The sequence below is a fragment of the Xyrauchen texanus genome, chromosome 2 (genome assembly GCF_025860055.1).
Source record: "Xyrauchen texanus isolate HMW12.3.18 chromosome 2, RBS_HiC_50CHRs, whole genome shotgun sequence".
Taxonomy (NCBI): domain Eukaryota; kingdom Metazoa; phylum Chordata; class Actinopteri; order Cypriniformes; family Catostomidae; genus Xyrauchen; species Xyrauchen texanus.
In genome coordinates this window covers 27,421,506-27,439,989 of record NC_068277.1, presented here as the reverse complement: position 1 = coordinate 27,439,989, position 18,484 = coordinate 27,421,506, and the positions used below count along the sequence as shown (strand labels likewise).

The 18,484-nt window shown below is 38.2% G+C and overlaps 1 protein-coding gene across 2 annotated transcripts; it reads right to left on the bottom strand.

The window, feature by feature from the left end:
• Positions 1–1,811: 1,811 nt before the first annotated feature.
• LOC127656412 (tumor necrosis factor receptor type 1-associated DEATH domain protein-like) lies at positions 1,812–18,333 on the bottom strand. 2 transcript variants are annotated; one of them, XM_052144745.1, is made up of 6 exons: positions 18,231–18,333; positions 17,738–17,788; positions 17,486–17,639; positions 17,013–17,224; positions 11,384–11,510; positions 1,812–2,336 (listed from the first exon to the last, which is right to left on the bottom strand). In XM_052144745.1, exons 2-6 carry the CDS (start codon positions 17,756–17,758, stop codon positions 2,038–2,040), a joined length of 813 nt encoding a protein of 270 aa, XP_052000705.1. In that variant the 5' UTR covers positions 17,759–17,788; positions 18,231–18,333; the 3' UTR covers positions 1,812–2,037. The 2 variants fall into 2 exon arrangements, with proteins under 2 accessions (XP_052000705.1, XP_052000698.1); XM_052144738.1 differs by having other exon boundaries at positions 1,814–2,336; positions 17,013–17,293.
• Positions 18,334–18,484: the final 151 nt, after the last annotated feature.

Here is an 18,484-nt window from a genome sequence, read left to right as displayed (position 1 = left end):
CCCCTGGCATATGAGCCAGATGTTCTGCTGCTGCATTTTAGATACCAACATACAGTATAATAATAAACATATTAAATGTTTGTGCTTTAGCAACAACTCAGAGCTCAGTGCAAGTCTGCTGGTGCAAATCTGTGAAAATGCTGATCTTGGGATATCCTCATTCATTCTAATGCCTTACAATTAATTCATACACATGCATCATTTCACACTCATTTAAAAAGGCTCTTAGAAACTGTTCTGTTTGTTGAGCTTACCAAGGAGAATATACTTCAATAAATCATTGTGCATTTTAACAGTGTGCACAAAAGTTAAAATTCACATATACAAACAGAAAGATGCGGCCTCTATATGAAAATTAATATCTGACTGAAATGTGACCAGGGGGAGGGGAGAAAATAATAAATAACTTAAGTTTTGATTTCATGCCATGCCTGGCCCTCACTACAAAGAACTCTTCTCTTTCCAAACACACCAGTGACACACACACAGGTCACTCTGATGGATTTCTTCCCTAAGATAAGAGCAATATCACACCACATAGTCTGCTTAACATGCTTTTATCTTTATTACCAGGGTGGTGAAATATCATGGACTCACCTCCATAAGCTGCAACGTCTCAAGCATGTTGAAATATCATTACATAATAATAATATGCAAGTAGCATATAATGTATATATTGAATTAACTATGAGGAAACATCAATATTTATGATATAATTTAAGAAATTATGTAAGTATTTCTCTTGACAGGTGGTAACGGAACTGTCGAGTAACATTTTCTCTGGTATTTTAATCACCAGGTTTTTCATAAATTAAAATGTTAGATTTCATTCTAGAAAACAACTAGCAGCTTACAAATCCTCATAACTAAAATGAATGTGATCTCTTAATCATTTAATAATTTAATGGCAGGTCTGCGTAATTCTTTAATGGACAAAGGCCTCATTCATATCATTAATCGATACCATTAAGCTAAATTTAATTTCTAAGAATGGCGTCTCATACCATATTAGAACACAATCAGATCCAGATGTGGACTTTTTTCACCCACCCCACTCCACACTGATTATTTGACTACTGACTCAACTTTATAAACACCTACACCCTTTTCTCAAAAACTGAATTTTTTTAATCTAAATGTGGAACAATTTAATGTCCTACTGTAACATGTGTGTTTATTTATTAAACCTCAAAAAACGTTATATTTTGTATATAACGTATAACGTTATACGTTATATACAAAATACTGATTTAGGATCAAAGTTCTATGTTTTTCCTAAAGCATTATTTATTCCAGGAGGGTTCTTTAATAATGCCGCATGTCATTTTATCTTTAAAAATGTATCAATATAGGTGACCTATACTCAGAATAATCATATCAAGCATGGTTTTGGTCTGGAAAGCAGCTTATCTCGAGATATTTTGAAAGTAATCTATAGTTTAGTAGTATCCTTAATATGCATTAGAGAAATTTGCTCTTAACAATTTAAGTTTTGAAATGGTATCAAGCACTCTATTTCCAGTTGTCTTTAATGAGTGAATTCATGGCCTATTAAAAGTAAATTCACATTAGTTGTAGTATGCTGCAGCAGTAGTCCTGCTACACTAAATGCCTTCTTGCAATAACACTGCTCTCATAAATGTTGATGGTAATTTAATGTTCAAAAACTAATTCTCATAAGTTCTAAAAGTGCAAGTGAAGTGCTTTTATAACCATACTGATCAGATACACTGTAACTATCCCGGGCATCTTTCCCATCTGGGATAAGATGCATGCAGCAACATAGAATCTGAAGTTCTACAAAATATGTAAGGAAAAACATGATCATTTAAAATGTATTTAATTTTGGGCTATGACTGGTGGTTGCAAAACAATTTCAAAGTGATGACAGAGATAGAAATAATAAGGTCATGATGTAAACAAAGATATCACAAAAATGAGAGTTCACACAATTTAAATTTGTCTGTATATCTTGGTAACAGTCACTCACACATACACACACAAAAGTAGAAACATATCATTCATTCCATAAATGTCTCAATCCCTTGGCTGAATGCCCAACATGATCTCTGCCATGCTGGTCAGTTTAGTCTCCTCCAGTGCACTGATAAGACAGCCCAGCTTGGCACTCCTGCCCTCTGATTGGATGAAACGGCCAAGCAGTTGATAGGCCTGTTCATAAAGCCCTTCTCTTTCATACTCATAAGCAAGATTGTCGATAGCAGGGCCTTTCAGGGCACGGCAGTTCTTCTGTAAGACCCTTCCCACTCGTTTCCAATCCCGTCCCACATGAGCAGCAAATCGTTGCTGGTCTGCAGATGTCAATGGTCTATCGTCTAGGAGCATTGCATAAGAAAGAAGAAATATTTTCAAAAGTCAGTTTGTTGATAATGCAAATACATGTTAAAACTAGTGCTGTCAGTCGATAATTTTTTTTTATTGAGATTAACTACAAAAAATTATACGATTAATCGCAATTAAAATCAACTCCATTTAAAAAAAAAAAACAGGCCGCGGACCCGTGAGTCGATTTGGTCACAGCTTTTTCTTGTTCCCAGGCTTTGCAAACTCGATGAGAGAAACATGATCGATTCAAGGAATGCAAGAAACATTTACATCAATGGAAGTTTGCTTTTGCACTGATATTCCCGGACAAATTGAGAATAGATGCCAAGGATGATGTGTAAAACATTAGTATGCCTACAACAAGCGATTCATAAAGTCAATGGAGTAAGTAATTCGCTTGCACTCATGTTGCAGCCGAATGGACTGAACATTATTTGACTGTCTGAAGAATCTGCGCACTCTTTTTGTGCTGGTTCCGCCTAACGGTTTGAGATTATCTTGTAGAATAACACACCATTAGGACAGTTTTATGGATGAAGCTATATGCTCTTTGTGTTTATTCTGCCTATTGGCTGGAATTTGTTTTATAGATTATCATTTCCTGTGTAATTCTAACAAAAATTGCATAGAAACACCGGAGTAATCTAATGGAAAAGTTGTAGTGGAGGTGCTTGTAGGCATGCATGAACTGTTTGAGTTTTTGAGGGATGGATGCCAGTTGGCGTTGACGTGCATGGGTTTAATGCAAACGTTTCTTTTTTCTGTTTGTTTGGTTCTGGGGAATGTTCAGGGTTTGACCGTTGCACTAATATTGGAATGTGGTCTTTATAATCCTGTTTTTGAGACACAATCTATTTTTTCTTATATGTCAAAATGTCAAATGTTAATATGAGTGGATTGCCTCTCTCCACATGGAATATGAATGGGCTGAAGAACCCAATAAAAAGAATGAATGTTATTTCTCTTAAGTGTAAGAAATATGATATTGTGTTTCTTCAAGAATGCACCTTTCCCCGCAGGAAGCTGAAAAATTTGGAAAGATATGGGGTGGGAAATTTTTTTTTGTGCTGGCTCGAGTAAGAGCAGGGGAGTCATTACACTGACAAGTAAACATCTACAATTCAAATGCCTTAAACAGAGTAAAGATAAATTAGGAAGAGTTTATTGTTTTAGCTGAAATTCAGGGACAAAGACTTTGGTGAATATTTATGCACCTAATGTTGATGATCAGGGCTTTTTATAGATCTTGAAGGGATGTTGCAAGCCGCTGACTCCCCTCATGATATAATATTGGGAGGAGACTTTAATCTTTTGATGGACTCAGTAGTGAAGCAAAAGTGTGCAAGCCCCCTAGAGCAACAGTGACACTTCACAGGATGTGTAAATATCTTGGTCTTACAGATATTTGGAGACTTTTAAACCCATCTGGTAGGGACTATAAAAAAGTTTCTCCAGTCCATAAGATTTATTCTAGAATAGATTTTTTTTTTTTTATCGAAGTCCCTCATTTCATCTGTTGTTTATTGACCAATTGGTAAAAATATTGTCTCAGATCATGCCCTGGTGTGTTTAGAGGCATTGCTTCATACGGAGAAAATGAAATCATATAGTTGTAATATAGTAATAGTAATAATCAAATAGTATAGTCATATAGTAATAATCATATAGCACATTAATGTATCCTTTTGCAAAATAATGAATTCCAACAAATGCAAAAGGCTGAAATCAATGTCTATATGGAGGCCAAGTGATCCTCAGTATCCTCTGTGGGTGTGGCTTGGGAGGCACTTAAGGCAGTTCTTAGGGGCCGGATCATACAGTATGCCTCATTCACCAAAAAATCCAAAGCACAAGAACTCATGGAATTGCAAAGAAATATTAAAAGTGCTGAATGTTGTCTGATGGCCTCAGAGAATTGACACAATTGAAATACAGATATAATGCTATTTTGTAGCAGAAGGTGGAGTTTTGGCTATTCACGGCACGACTGTCATACTTTGAATCGGTGGACAAGGCAGGGAAACTTTTGGATAGATACATGAAACAGAGAGTCTTTCTCTAACATTTCCTCAGTGAAATCTGCTGGTGGTGAAATATTTACTTTGGCCATTGATATTAATAATGCTTTTAAAGAATTCTATCTTGATCTCTATAGTTCCATGTCTATGTCTACTATTGAAGATATTAGAAACTTTACAGAACCATTAGAACTGCCTAAACTGACTACTGAGCAAAATAATTCTCTTGATTCTGAATGAACCTTGGAGGAGATTGGCAAGGTAATTAAGGCCTTGCCTACAGGCAAGTTGATTTCTTTAGATCTTATGCTGCAGAACTGGCTCTACATTTGCTAGAATTTTATACAGAATCATTAAAGAATGGAAAGCTTCCGCTAACCATGTTTCAAGCCCAGATCAGTCTGATTCTAAAAAAGGATGAAGATCCAAGTGAGTGTAATAGCTATCGTCCAATTTCCCTGATCCGGCTAGACATTAAAATATTGTCAAAAATTTTGGCTAACCAATTAAGTTATGACATCTTTTATACATATAGATCCGGTGGGGTTTTTTCAGGGCCTAGCTCTTCTGATAACATTAGGCGTTTCATCAATATCATGTGGTCAGAGGCAAATGATCAGACTCATTTCCACAGACCATCTCACTTGATGCAAAAAAGGCGTTTGATATGGTAGAATGGGATTAAAATTTTAAGACTTATATTACGAAAAATATGGGTTCGGGAATACTTATATTGGATTGTAGGGCTGGGATAAATTATTATTTTTTAAACGATTAATCTAGCGATTATTTTTTCGATGCATCGATTAATCTAACGACTCATTTTTCCAGTCCGATTCGATTTCGATTCGATTATCTCCCCATTAATTGACTAATAGCAATTTATACATATAGATTTACATATCTGAATGAAAAAAAAAATAATTCCTTAACATTGCAATATATGTTTATTGTTCTTAAAATTTCAATATAAAAGACTATACAAGTGCAAAGTAATGCATTCTTAGTCAGAGGTAGCATTCAATAAAACCTTGAAGCCTTGAAAACACATAGGCCTAGCTTACTGAAAAAAAATGCATCTTGTAATTCTTCTTTCAGAATAAAATAACAACAACTTGATGTCTAGCATTCAATAAAAAAAAGTTCACCCAAAATACTTGTTTAGAGCAATTGAAAGAATACAGTAACCAATGTAAACTTGAGGGCTTTAACCTAATACAGAAGTGCTTTTCCAACAAAAAATAAATAAAAATTAACAGCGACAGTGGGAGCCAGCAGCCTGTCATGGCGTCCTTCCTGAACCAACAGAATTGAACATTTATGTTGAAAACACATAGTCCTAGCTTACTGAAAAAAGTGCATCTTTTAGTTCTTCATTCACATAAAAATAACAACAACATATACTCTGCCACTCACCTTTTTCTTAAACTCAAAATTCAAAAATAAAATTCAAGTAAAAGTGTACAAGAGCAAAATAATGCATTCTGATGTCTAGCATTCAATAAAAAAATAAAAAGGTCACCCAGCCACCCTTTCTTAGAGCTATTGAAAGAATACAGTAACTATTGTAAACTTGGGGGCTTTAAGCTAATACAGAAAGTGCTTTTACAACAAAAAATATATAATGAAAATAAACATTCAGAATTCAACATTTATGTTGAACATACTGAAAAAAAGCATCTTCATTCACATGCAAATAACAACTTACACTCTGACACTTTCCGATACTGTGTGTGTGTGTGTGTGTGTGTGTGCGTGTGTGTGTGTGCGTGCGGCACCTCTTCAGGTGCTGGTGCATTGCCGTTGTGCTAGAACGGAAGGCCATCTCCATTTTGCAAAGACGACATATCACGGAATTGTTTCCTTTAATTTAAAAGAATTTCCATACTTTAGAGGAACGAGTGCCTTGCACTTCCGATAGTCTGAGGAGCCACTCGTGTTGCTACTACTCTCGGGCGCCGCCATATTTGTTTTGGGTCTGACGAATCGACGCGCATATTTTGCGTCGATGTATTTTTTGCGTCGACGTCGTTGTCCCAGCCCTATTGGATTGATTAAGTTACTTTATAGACACCCGGTAGCGGCAGTACAAACAAATAGATTCATTTCAGATTATTTTACTCTGGATAGGGGCACCCGGCAGGGTTGCCCTCTTTTCCCATTATTAGTGGTGCTTGCAAAGCATCACTATTGTAATCTCACATACTTATTAGTGGTGCTTGCAAAGCATCACTATTGTAATCTCACATACTTATTTTTCTTCTTATTATTATATAAGAGCACCTTAGCAACCAAAATCCATAGAGGCATATCTTCCATTCTGAATGTCACAGAGGCATGGGAGTTGGTTTATATCATTCATACTGACAAGCAGCCTTTGGAGATTCAGGATTGGCAGCTGCCAAGCCACGCCCTAGCAACTAAACAGAGTACCCTAGCAACCGAGTAACAAATCACATATTTCTGCACCAGAAAATCGTACAGACTTCTGGGTTGATTTATTTCAACCAGGATGGCAAGGAGACTTCATTAGTATCACTATGGTAACTGCCTAGCAACCAGATGGGCTTACCCTAGCAACCGAGCAACAAATCACATATCTCTGCATCAGAAAAACGTACAGACTTCCGGGTTGACTTATTTCGCTCGGGATGGAAAGGAGCCATGTATTGTATTACCTTGGTAACTGCATAGCAACCACACGGGCTTACCCTAGCAACCGAGTAACAAATCACATATTTCTGCACCAGAAAATCGTACAGACTTGCGGGTTGATTTATTTACGACCGTGATTTTTGTTCTTTTCGAGTTACAGCATGCTGTTTGACGAGTTTTGCCACGGCAAGCACCACTCACATTTTCTTCAGGAAATGTACCCATCTAGTTTTTATTTTTATTTTTATTATATCTCCGTACAAAACTTCGGCACCTAACTCGTCCCGCACCGTTTGGCGTAGACCCACGAATGAGGTGTCAAATCGAACGGCCTATTGAGGACACGTGTGCTATGACTTTTATAAGCGATCGGGGGTACGGTGTTTACCCCAGGGGCAAAAAAGCAGCCGAAAAATCCCATAGACTTAACATTGCGTCAAACTTTGACACGTCACAGCTCCGAGCGAGGATTTCGCAGAAACGTGTGATTCGCCACATTTGAAGAGGCTGGCAGGCTCTGTAAGAGCATACCTCAATATGGGGTAAATGTTGCACCCCTGGGGGGCAGGAGCCACCCAAAGTTGCCCCCATTGACTTACAATGGTGTAGGACGGCCCATGAAATGAAATTGCATAGGGATTTTGTATTGAACATAGCTCTGGATCACAGTGTCATAGAGACAAGCGGCCAGGCTCATTTTACTCAGATGACCAATCAGTCTCACAGGATCAATGTGAAGCTATCAAGACACGCCCTAGCAACAATTTAAAGCACCTTAGCAACAAGTCCCTTAGACTTCTAATGAAAGACATCAAAGGGATATCTCCGGATAGAAGTGTCATAGAAACACAAGGGTGGTCTCGTTTGACTCGGGGCAGCAAACAGCCAATCATGAATCACCTCAACACTTCCTAGCCCCTCCCTAGCAACCATTGTCAAGCACCTTAGCAATCAAAATCCATAGAGGGATATCTTCCATTCTGAATGTCACAGAGGCATGGGAGTTGGTTTATATCATTCATACTGACAAGCAGCCTTTGGAGATTCATGATTGGCAGCTGCCAAGCCACTCCCTAGCAATTAAACAGAGTACCCTAGCAACCGAGTAACAAATCACGTATTTCTGCACCAGAAAATCGTACAGACTTCTGGGTTGATTTCTTTCAACCAGGATGGCAAGGAGACTTCATTAGTATCGCTATGGTGACTGCCTAGCAACCAGATGGGGTTACCCTAGCAACCGAGCAACAAATCACATATCTCTGCACCAGAAAACACTACAGACTTCCGGGTTGACTTATTTCACTCAGGATGGAAAGGAGCCATGTATTGTATTACCTTGGTAACTGCATAGCAACCACATGGGCTTACCCTAGCAACCGAGTAACAAATCACATATTTCTGCACCAGAAAATCGTACAGACTTCTGGGTTGATTTATTTACGACCATAATGTTTGCTCTTTTCAAGTTATAACATGCTGTTTGACGAGTTTTGCCACGGCAAGCAACACTCACATTTTCTTCAGGAAATGTACCTATCTAGTTGTTCTGTCTTACCCTGGAACCATTATCAGCCACAATAAGAAAGGAGGATGATTTTCCAGGGGTGATGGCAGGAGGTATGGCGCATTAGCTTTGGCTTTACACAGATGATATTTCATTATTCCTCTCCAACCCTACTAGATCTATGCCTTGCCTCCACAGAATTATTAATTCCTTTTCTAAATTCTCGAGTCAATTGGTCTACATCTGAAGCTTTGGCTCTGACAGCGTACTGCCCAGTAACAGCTTTTCAGCCAGGCGCATTCCAGTGGCCCAAACAGGAAATTATGTATTTGGGCATTTTATGTCCAGCAATTTTGTGTGATTTAGTTAGAGTTACTTTTGACCCTTTAATAAAAAAAGGTTTTCAAGCGATGTGGCAGGTGGGCTTCATTACATTTTTCTATGATTGGGAAGGTTAATGTTATTAAAATTAATTGTATTCCAAAATTCAACTACTTGCTACAATCCTTCCCTGAAGATGTTCCTCTCTCTTATTTCAAGCCATCTGAAAGCATAGTGAAGTCCTTCATTTGGAATGGTAAATGTTCCAGATTACATTTCAGTAAAATGCATAGGCTGATTCACAAAAGTGAGCTAGGCCTATCCAAGATTTTGTTTTATTATTATGCATTTGGTCTCAGATATTTAGCTCATTGGTTGCTTCAACCTAAGAGAGCCCTCCCTGATTTTGTATTGAACAGGAAGTTCTTGCCCCTATTTCGCCATTGCAAAGGCTTTCTATCAAACTAACCGGAGAAGTGAAGTTACACTCCGTTATCTCGCATTTGTACATGGTATGGACAAAAGTGTCCAGTGTGTTTAATTCAGAAATGTATTTAAATGTTGCTTCGAGCATATGGCTGAACCTAAAATTATGCATTAATAAGTCCCCTTTCTGCTGGTCAGAGTGAATTGTGAGGGAGGTTAATATGCTAGGGGACTTATAGAGAGTGGAGTGTTGAGATCCTTTGAAAATATGGTTCAACATTTTGGGATTCCGAGGACTCCATTTTGTAGGTATTTACAGCTGCGCCACCTGCTTTGTACTATTTTTGGGAGTAGCATACACCCATCTAAAGTGGCAGATACTCTGGAAGTGGTGATTACTGCTTTTTGAAAAGGTCAAGTTTGTTATGTTACAGCCTTATTCCAAAATGGATTAAATTCATTATTTTCCTCAAAATTCTACAAACAATACCCCATAATGACAACATGAAAGAAGTTTGTTTGAAATCTTTGCAAATTTATTAAAAATTAAAACAGAAAAAACAAAAAACAAAAAAAACAAATCACAAGTATTCACAGCCTTTGCTCAATACATTGTTGAAGCACCTTTGGCACCAATTACAGCCTCAACTCTTTTGTGTATGATGCTACACGCTTGGCACACCTATTCTGGGCAGTTTCTCCCATTCTTCTTTGCAGGGTCTCTCAAGCTCCATCAGGTTGGCTGGGGAGCGTCGGGGCCCAGCCATTTTCAGATCTCTCCAGAGATGTTCAATCGGGTTCATGTCTGGGCTCTGGCTGGGCCACTCAAGGACATTCACAGAGTTGTCCCGTAGCCACTCCTTTGTTATCTTGGCTGTGTGCTTAGGGTTGTTGTCCTGTTGGAAGATGAACCTTCGCCCCAGTCTGATGTCCAGAGCGCTCTGGAGCAGGTTTTCATCAAGGATGTCTCTGTACATCTGTACGATCCTGACTAGTCTCCCAGTTCCTGCCGCTGAAAAACATCCCCACAGCATGATGCCGCCAACAACATGCTTCACTGTAGGGATGGTACTGGCCAGGTGATGAGCGGTGCCTGGTTTCCTCCAGACATGTTGCTTGCCATTCAGGCCAAAGAGTTCAAGAAAATTTTGTTTCTCATGGTCTGAGAGTCCTTCAGGTGCCTTTTGGCAAACTCCAGGCGGGCTGTCATGTGCCTTTTACTGAGGAGTGTCTTCCGTCTGGCCTCTTTACCATACAGGCCTGATTGGTGGAGTGCTGCAGAGATGGTTGTTCTTCTGGAAGTTTCTCCTCTCTCCACAGAGAAACACTGGAGCTCAATCAGAGTGACCATCGGGTTCTTGTTCACCTCCCTGACTAAGGCCCTTCTCCCCCAATTGCTCAGTATGGCCGGGCAGCCAGCTCTAGGAAGAGTCCTGGTGGTTCCAAACTTCTTCCATTTATGGATGATGGAGGCAACTGTGCTCATTGGGACCTTCAATGCTGCAGAAATGTTTCTGTACCCTTCCCCAGATCTGTGCCTTGATACAATCCTGTCTCTGAGGTCTACAGAAAATTTCTTGTACTTCATGGCTTGGTTTGTGCTCTGACATGCACTGCCAACTGTGGGACCTTATATAGACAGTTATGTGCCTTTCCAAATCATGTCCAATCCAGTTGTAGAAACATCTCAAGGATGATCAGTGGAAACAGGATGCACATGAGCTCAATTTTGAGTGTCATGGCAAAGGCTGTGAATACTTATGTACATGTGATTTATTTTTATTTTTTTATAAATTTGCGAAGGAAGGTGGAAAAAGTGAAGCGCTGTGAATACTTTCCGGGTGCACTGTGTATATGTATATATATTTTAATCTCAAGTTGGACCACAGGGATATTTTTTGAAGGTCAGGGTGGGGTTGGGGATTGGGAGGGCAAAATGGAATAATGGGGGTTAAAAGTTGATTTGGTGTATATATATATATATATATATATATATATATATATATATATATATATATGTTTGCTTTTCTATTTCGTGTGTCTGAATCAATAAAAAGTGTTAATCAGAATTATTTTATTTATAAGACGTTGTGTGTGTTTTGAGACTCACCAAACACTCTTTTCTGAAACAAGAAGCAGTTCCTAGGCAGTTCCTGTGGTGGCTGACTGAGAGTACCATAGCTGTTCTGCAGCTGCTGCTCCAACCTTGTGACCTCGTCATCTCGCAAACGCTCAGGCTACAAAACAGCCATACCTCAATTTAACAAACAGCACCATGTTAAAAACACCTGTATATTCAAATTATATTATAACCATATTTATACATTCATAGAAGGTAAGGCTTGCCCAGAGCTGAGGTTTTGTTCAAAGAAAACATATTTTAAAGATTTAATTCCTCCCAGATCTCAGTTCTTTAGGAATTTAAACAGGGCTCCAGACAACAACAAAAAAAGACTGAAACATTAAGGAGTTTTTAGTCACCAAATCGCAGAATTGCTCGATTTAGATTGCTCTTCAGAAACCAGATATAAATGGTGCCTGTGTAGCTCACCAGGTAAAGACACGGACTATCACACCTGGAGTCGCAAGTTCAAATCCAGGGTGTGCTGAGTGACTTCAGTCAGGCTTCCTAAGCACCAATTGGCCTGGTTGCTAGGGTGGGTAGACTCACGTTGGGTTAACCTCCTCGTGGTCGCTATAATGTTGTTCTCGCTCTCGTGGGTCACGTGGAGAGTTGTGTGTGGATGCCGCGGAGAATAACGTGAGCCTCCACATGCGCTAGGTCTTTGCGGTAACGTGCACAACGAGCCATGTGTCAAGATGCGCGGGTTGATGGTCTCAGATGCAGAGGCAACTGAGATTCTTCCTCCGTCACTGGGATTAAGGCAAGTCACTACGCCACCACGACGACTTAGAGTGCATTGGGAAATGGGCATGACAAATTCGGGAGAAAAAAAAGGAAAGATAGAAAGCCAAATAAAAGGAAGACAGCGATAACCCATTAATCGGGGGTTTAATAAACAATAAATATAGTTAAGAAGATAAGTTTGCATTCCCTTGCATTTGTTTTACAGTATAGCCTTAGTCCTTCTTTACTGTGACTAGATGGCCCAGACACAGACTACAAGAGTGCAAATTAAATGAAATTCCAGATGCAGTTTATTGTGCTACTCCAATCCCAATCAATAATTACCAGAAGAAAAAAACTAGTATACAATACGTGACTTTTAATTATGAAGAAGCCTCAAAAACACATGGGACTTTTTTTTTTAAATGTCTGCACTCCCAGTTGTGAGAGAAAGTAAATCTGATTCAAACTGCTAATATGAGCTCCTAAATGCAAACCCTCAGTTCTTGTCATGTGATTCATGAAAAAGACCTGGTTCAAAACGCTAGGTTTTTTGTTGTGTGTGGTGCAGTAAGCTCGTCAGAAACAGGTGAAAAGTGGCACGAGAAACACTGGTTGTGCACGTTCTAAAACTGTATTCAATAAATCGCAAGATGATATCTGACTAAACCGCATATTAACGCACACAACCCGGCTGTCGCCAGTGGCGACTACATTTTAAATTATTGTCGCAATCAATTATTTTTGGTTGCATTTGCAACCATTTTAGTCACAGTCTGGAGCCCTGTTACAGCTGTGCCACTTGCTCTGTACTATTTTTGGGAGTAGCATACACCCCCCTAAAGCTGCAGATACTCTGGGAGAGGTGATTACTGCTTTTGGAAAAGGTCATGAGGCATCAGTATATTGCTCCCTGCTAAGTCAGAGTCTGGGGGATGGAGCTTCAACTTCTCTCAAGAGATTATGGGAGAAAGATTTAAACTTTGTATTGGAGGATGGCGATTGGGCTAGGATTCTAAAAAAAAACATCAAGTCTGCATCTAGAGATGCAAGGGTGCGCCTTATGCAATTCAAGATTGTATGTCAATTGGACCCCCTCTAGATTGTATGGGCTTTGTCTTAAAGACACACCCACCTGCTAGCGATGCCAATCGGAGGATTGAGAAACGGCCCATGTTTTTTGGTGGTGTGTTGAGATCCAGGAATTCAGGTTGAAGGTATTGTATGTGACGTGTTGGGCACTCGGGTGTCGTTTCGCACCAGACTCTATGTTTTGGGCAATGGGGCGATAATCGATATAGGGGATAAACACACCAAAAATTGGGTCCTGACCAGTGTTATGAAAGGCAGACAGATTGTTTTAAGAGGATGGCAGTCGGCTGGAGCGCCCTCATTTTGGAAGTGGTGCACGGAGATGGGGAGGGTGGCAGCTTTCGAGGAGGTGTCATGTAGAAGGCTGGGGATCTGGGATTAATTTGATGGGAAATAGGGCAGTAATTTGGCGTTTTTGGGGGACTCTCAAGGAGGGTCTGTGGAGAGAGAGGCGTAGTTTTAGATATGTATGATTATTTTATATATATATATATATATATATATATATATATATATATATATATTTTGGTGTGTGTGTGTGTACTTAAGTGTGACCACGGGGATGTTTGTTGGGGGTCGGGTGGGGTTGGTGATAGGGGAGGAGTGGTAGTGGGAGTTGAATGTTGTTTCATTGTATATATGTTTTGTTTCACTTTGTCATCTATATTAATCAATAAAAAAAAAGTTAATTGGAAAGATTTAATTCAGCTCCAAAAGATAATAATCTGTTTTATTTATATAGTGACTTTCCAAAGCCACAGGTCGCTGTGCAGAATCAATCACAACAAGAAATTAATCGCAGTCTATCTCAACAATACAACAGACCACAACAAGTAAGGAAAAAATATCATGGACCAAATGTAGGGGAGTAATAGAGGAAAAGATGTGTTTTCAGGAGTTCATTGAAGATAAAGATGTCAGAGATGTAAAGCTGTAATGGCTATAAGAGGATGGGTCCAGAGGATACAAAAAAAACAAACAAACCTGAATTAGTTCAATACCTAAAAATTACACACTGATGAATATCCACAACTCTGAAAATTCAAACACAAAAATTATTTTCTTATGTTTTCACCATTATCAAGACCGTATACTACAATTGTGAACTGTAGTAATGTACCATTTTTAATAGCTGAATTTAAGGTGAAAAATATGTAATTTTTAGAAGCTGCAGAAAGCACATCTAATCCACCACACAACTTGAGTTATTAATAAAAACAGAAGGTGATTTGATCTAGCATTTAAGAATGGGAGTGAAATTATTAAACATGACGAACATGGTGATTTTTACCTTTATCCTTAGTTAAGCTTTGATTTTTCATCAATATCAGGGGCACACATACAGCACTTTTATGACCTTTTGACCTAAATCTGTCTGATCTAAACACATAACTTACAAGGGTGCCATATGAAGGAGTCATGTGTAAAAATGCTAAAAGTATGCCTGCTTTCTTAAAAAGAGTAAAGTTTTTTTTTTAGCAGCAGTAAAATGACATTTATTTCTGAATATTTATTGTTTTGTGCATTTTGCTGCTCAAAACTTTTGAGTGTGCAATTAGCTTTAATGGCAGTCATATATATATATATATATATATATATATATATATATATATATACACACACACACACACACACACACACACACACACACACAACATCACCTAGACCAGTGTTTCCCAAAAGAAATTCTGCCACAGCACACTTTTTACAACTAAAAAAATTCTACGGCACAAAACCACATAGCCATATTCCACATTGGCTAACCATCGTCAATATTTTTCCTTTTCAAGAACTCGTCCATGTTTTCTGTCCGTCTTAGTAGCATGTTTACTTGTAATGTTTGAAATTTGGCTAAGCAAAAAAAAAAAAAAAAACACCAATGCTTGCGTTAGACTTTCCGTCATTTAGACGGATAGGGTCGTAAAAATTCTGTCACAATATATTATTACCCATCATTTTAATTTTCATATTTTAATGATAATAAATTGAATAGCTTTTATTTTCATTCACATTTTCATTTTTAATCATGAACGAGCACATAGCAGATGTAAAGAGTCTGTACTTTGGTGTTAAGTCACTTCATAGACTTCAGTGTATTTTGCAGCGCTGATGTGAGTCATGTGAAAGACCCTTAACGCGTATAAATAATCACTCAAATTTCTCCGAAAGGTGAGGAGTTTTTATCCTGAAATTATTTTTATTTTTTTCATGCATTTATTTATTATGTGGAATTTGATAATCTTTCACGGCACACTAATGTGCTGCAGCACAGTGATTGGGAAACACTGGCCTAGACCTAGGATACATTCACACCGCAGCTGTATGTGACCCAAATCTGATTTTCACATGACATTTTAAATGCAGCCCATTTCAGATACTGGTCTGAACAGCCAAATCTCCTAAACTGACAGGCATGTGTACAAAACTCCCTGAGCAAGTGTATAACAAAATCTGCCATGTGAATGAGTCCCGCATGACTGCTGTGTGCATTTTCCCTTTTTGATTTGTAACTAGTAACACATAATAAATGTGTAAAAACAATTATGTATAGAGCAAATAGTTTCCCTATAAATTGATGGCAACATACAGTATGTTGACAGCAGGACTAAATTGTAAATTTTTAAATAATACCAGCTTATAGAAAGATAAAATTGTTTATTATGTTTCCAGGAGTGTTGTTTATTCGTGTTTTTGAGACATTAAAAACATTACAGTAGATTATTTTGTAAAGCTGCTTTGGAACACGTGTATTGTGAAAAGCACACACAAAAAAAACTATACAAATAAAAATTATTTAACTTGATTTGAGTATATAATGTTTTCTTCTACTTTGGCAACAAATTCTCAATGTTCTCTCTTTGCACTGTCAAACAAACAAGTGATAGCCAAGTGAAGCATTTTACCAATCAGAAATTAGCATAAATAATGAAAAAAATTAAAATGTCATATCGGAACAGATTTCAATGTAAAAACTTAATTAGGTTTCTTACCAGATGTAGTCTTTTTAGCAAAATCTGCTGTGATCAGCACTAGGTTGTTTTCACATGACTCTGTGTTGAATGTTTAACACTATACCGACTCCTGAACTGAGATCATGTGTACACGGGGGTCACACGATGTTAAACTATGAATATCTTGGGATTGAAGAATCTATATCGAGATTGTTTAAATTAAGATGGCGATGCATCAGGAAATCCATATTTTTACCAACCCCTAGTGTAGTCCAAACAAATAGCTGAAACCAACTGCTGAGCCTATAGTATTGTTTACTTAACTGAATGCATTAACTAGAAAAGATATGACTCGCAATTAAAAGATTTAAACAAAAACATGTCTATATATGTCGGAAATCAAGTGAGCAAATGTTGAGATAGTTTGATGTAAAAATCACATTAAATCTGACCTGGCTGTACATTGTCACATTGGAAAAAAACTGATACTTATCCTATTTATTTTCACATAAAAAAAGTGGCTTGTGGCCATCCACATGGTCGTCCATTTAACAGATCTTTATCGTATTTGTGTAAAAAAATCTGATTTGGGCCACAACTGCGGTGTGACTGTAGCCCAAGTCTAGCCCCTTTACCTCAGACATCATGTCTATAAGTACATATTTAAAAACTGATGGAAATAACCATATTATAATTACAGCAAACATACTATAAATAAGTGGATTGCATAAGGCCCAGAATTAGATCATAATATATAAAAAGCTTTTCACTTGATTTTGAGTGGACAAAACATTCAATTTGCACTAAACAAAAAACCCACATGTGCATGCATAAACAGACACACATACCTGTGATTGGTGTATATGCTTTAGGCACATTTCTAGGTCTGATAAGCTTTGGTCCAGTGTGTGCATTCCTGCTTTCAGCTGTGTTATCATGACAACCTCATCGGGAATTGCAAGAATACGCGAGGCATGATGGGACAGAAACTGTGCAAGTGAACCACAGGCATAGCTCTCCAGGAATCGCAGACAGGGAGGCATGGCCATGAATTTCAGTTCTACCCCAAGAAAGGGATCAGAATCGTGCAGTTTTAGGATTTCATACCCTTCCAGTCCGCCAGCTGAATCTGATTCAAAGGTCAATTCAAAGCATATCAAAGGACGTCTTTGGAACAACCAAAGAACTGACTTAACCTATCCTACAGTATGAGGAAACAACTCAACCCAAAATCTCTCTCAAAACACATCACATGTTATTCTATTCTCAATGTTTTGTAATTCCAATAAATCAATAAGCATTTAGTGGTGACAACACTTACCTGTAAGGGTGAGTTTAATAACCTTGAACACACTGAATTTCCCTTGCTCGTCTTTGTAAACTGACAGAAGGTTGTGTGCTGGACTGTTACACCCCAAGAAGAGCACAAAACACCCTGACCAAGCACCATCACTGGAGTTGGTTTCATTTAATCTCTGGAACACAGATGAAGAAGAAAAATCACACACAAATAATGTTAACCCACATACACCATAACAGACACATATGTAAACACAAGGCAAACGTGTAGTACCTTTGTGTCTACACTGTCCATCTTCTGTTCAAACTCGAACTGTCTCAAGTTCTGTGAGTGTGAATAACAAAATTACTTCATTCAAAAACACACACACAGACAAAGAACCAAAACATTCTTTATTTTGTCTTGTTCTTTCCAGCATGTATGGTAATCAATACTGTTGGCTGTTCTGTCCGCATATATAATTAGGTCAGATGTCGCACAAGAGATTGTTACAGATTTGCGACGCACATGTTTACAGGTAGTGCAAGAAGACTGAACACGCATGAGTCCCATGACAAAAACGTTAAAGTTTTGATTCAACGCATTTGAGTAAATGGTCTGATGGATCAAACATCAACAAAAGTTCACACAAGACTCTTTTGTTTGTGTTTTCATATATTTTACTTGAACAATAGACAGATTTCCCGTCTTAAAGTTTCACAATATTACAGTTAATTTGATAGCGAACATAAAACCTGACTTTTGACTGATATATTGACCTACTTACACAGCGATTTGATGGACTTTGTCTGAATGACACAGAAGACTTAACAGCCCTGAAAATGTAATGACAATAAAACTTGTGTCGATGCAGAGTCCGCTATTAAGACACACCCACAACAATGCTCAACGATTGTTCTGATTGGCTTAAACGACGGCGCATATTATGGCGATTGGTCGAAGACTCTGCGTTTTCTGTAATCGATTCGTTTAACAACGGAACTATTGACGCAAGAGGAAGTAAAGAACTGCAAAGTTCCA

What these genes read in the sequence shown, in the direction of transcription:
- LOC127656412 (XM_052144738.1), bottom strand. Translation starts at nt 17,758, where the DNA reads ATGGACAGTGTAGACACAAAG. An exon ending in TATTAAACTCACCCTTACAG is followed by an intron (nt 17,294 to 17,485) that starts GTAAGTGTTGTC and finishes CCTTTGAATCAG; the next exon opens with ATTCAGCTGGCGGACTGGAA. An exon ending in GTTTCAGAAAAGAGTGTTTG is followed by an intron (nt 2,337 to 11,383) that starts GTGAGTCTCAAA and finishes CAATGCTCCTAG; the next exon opens with ACGATAGACCATTGACATCT.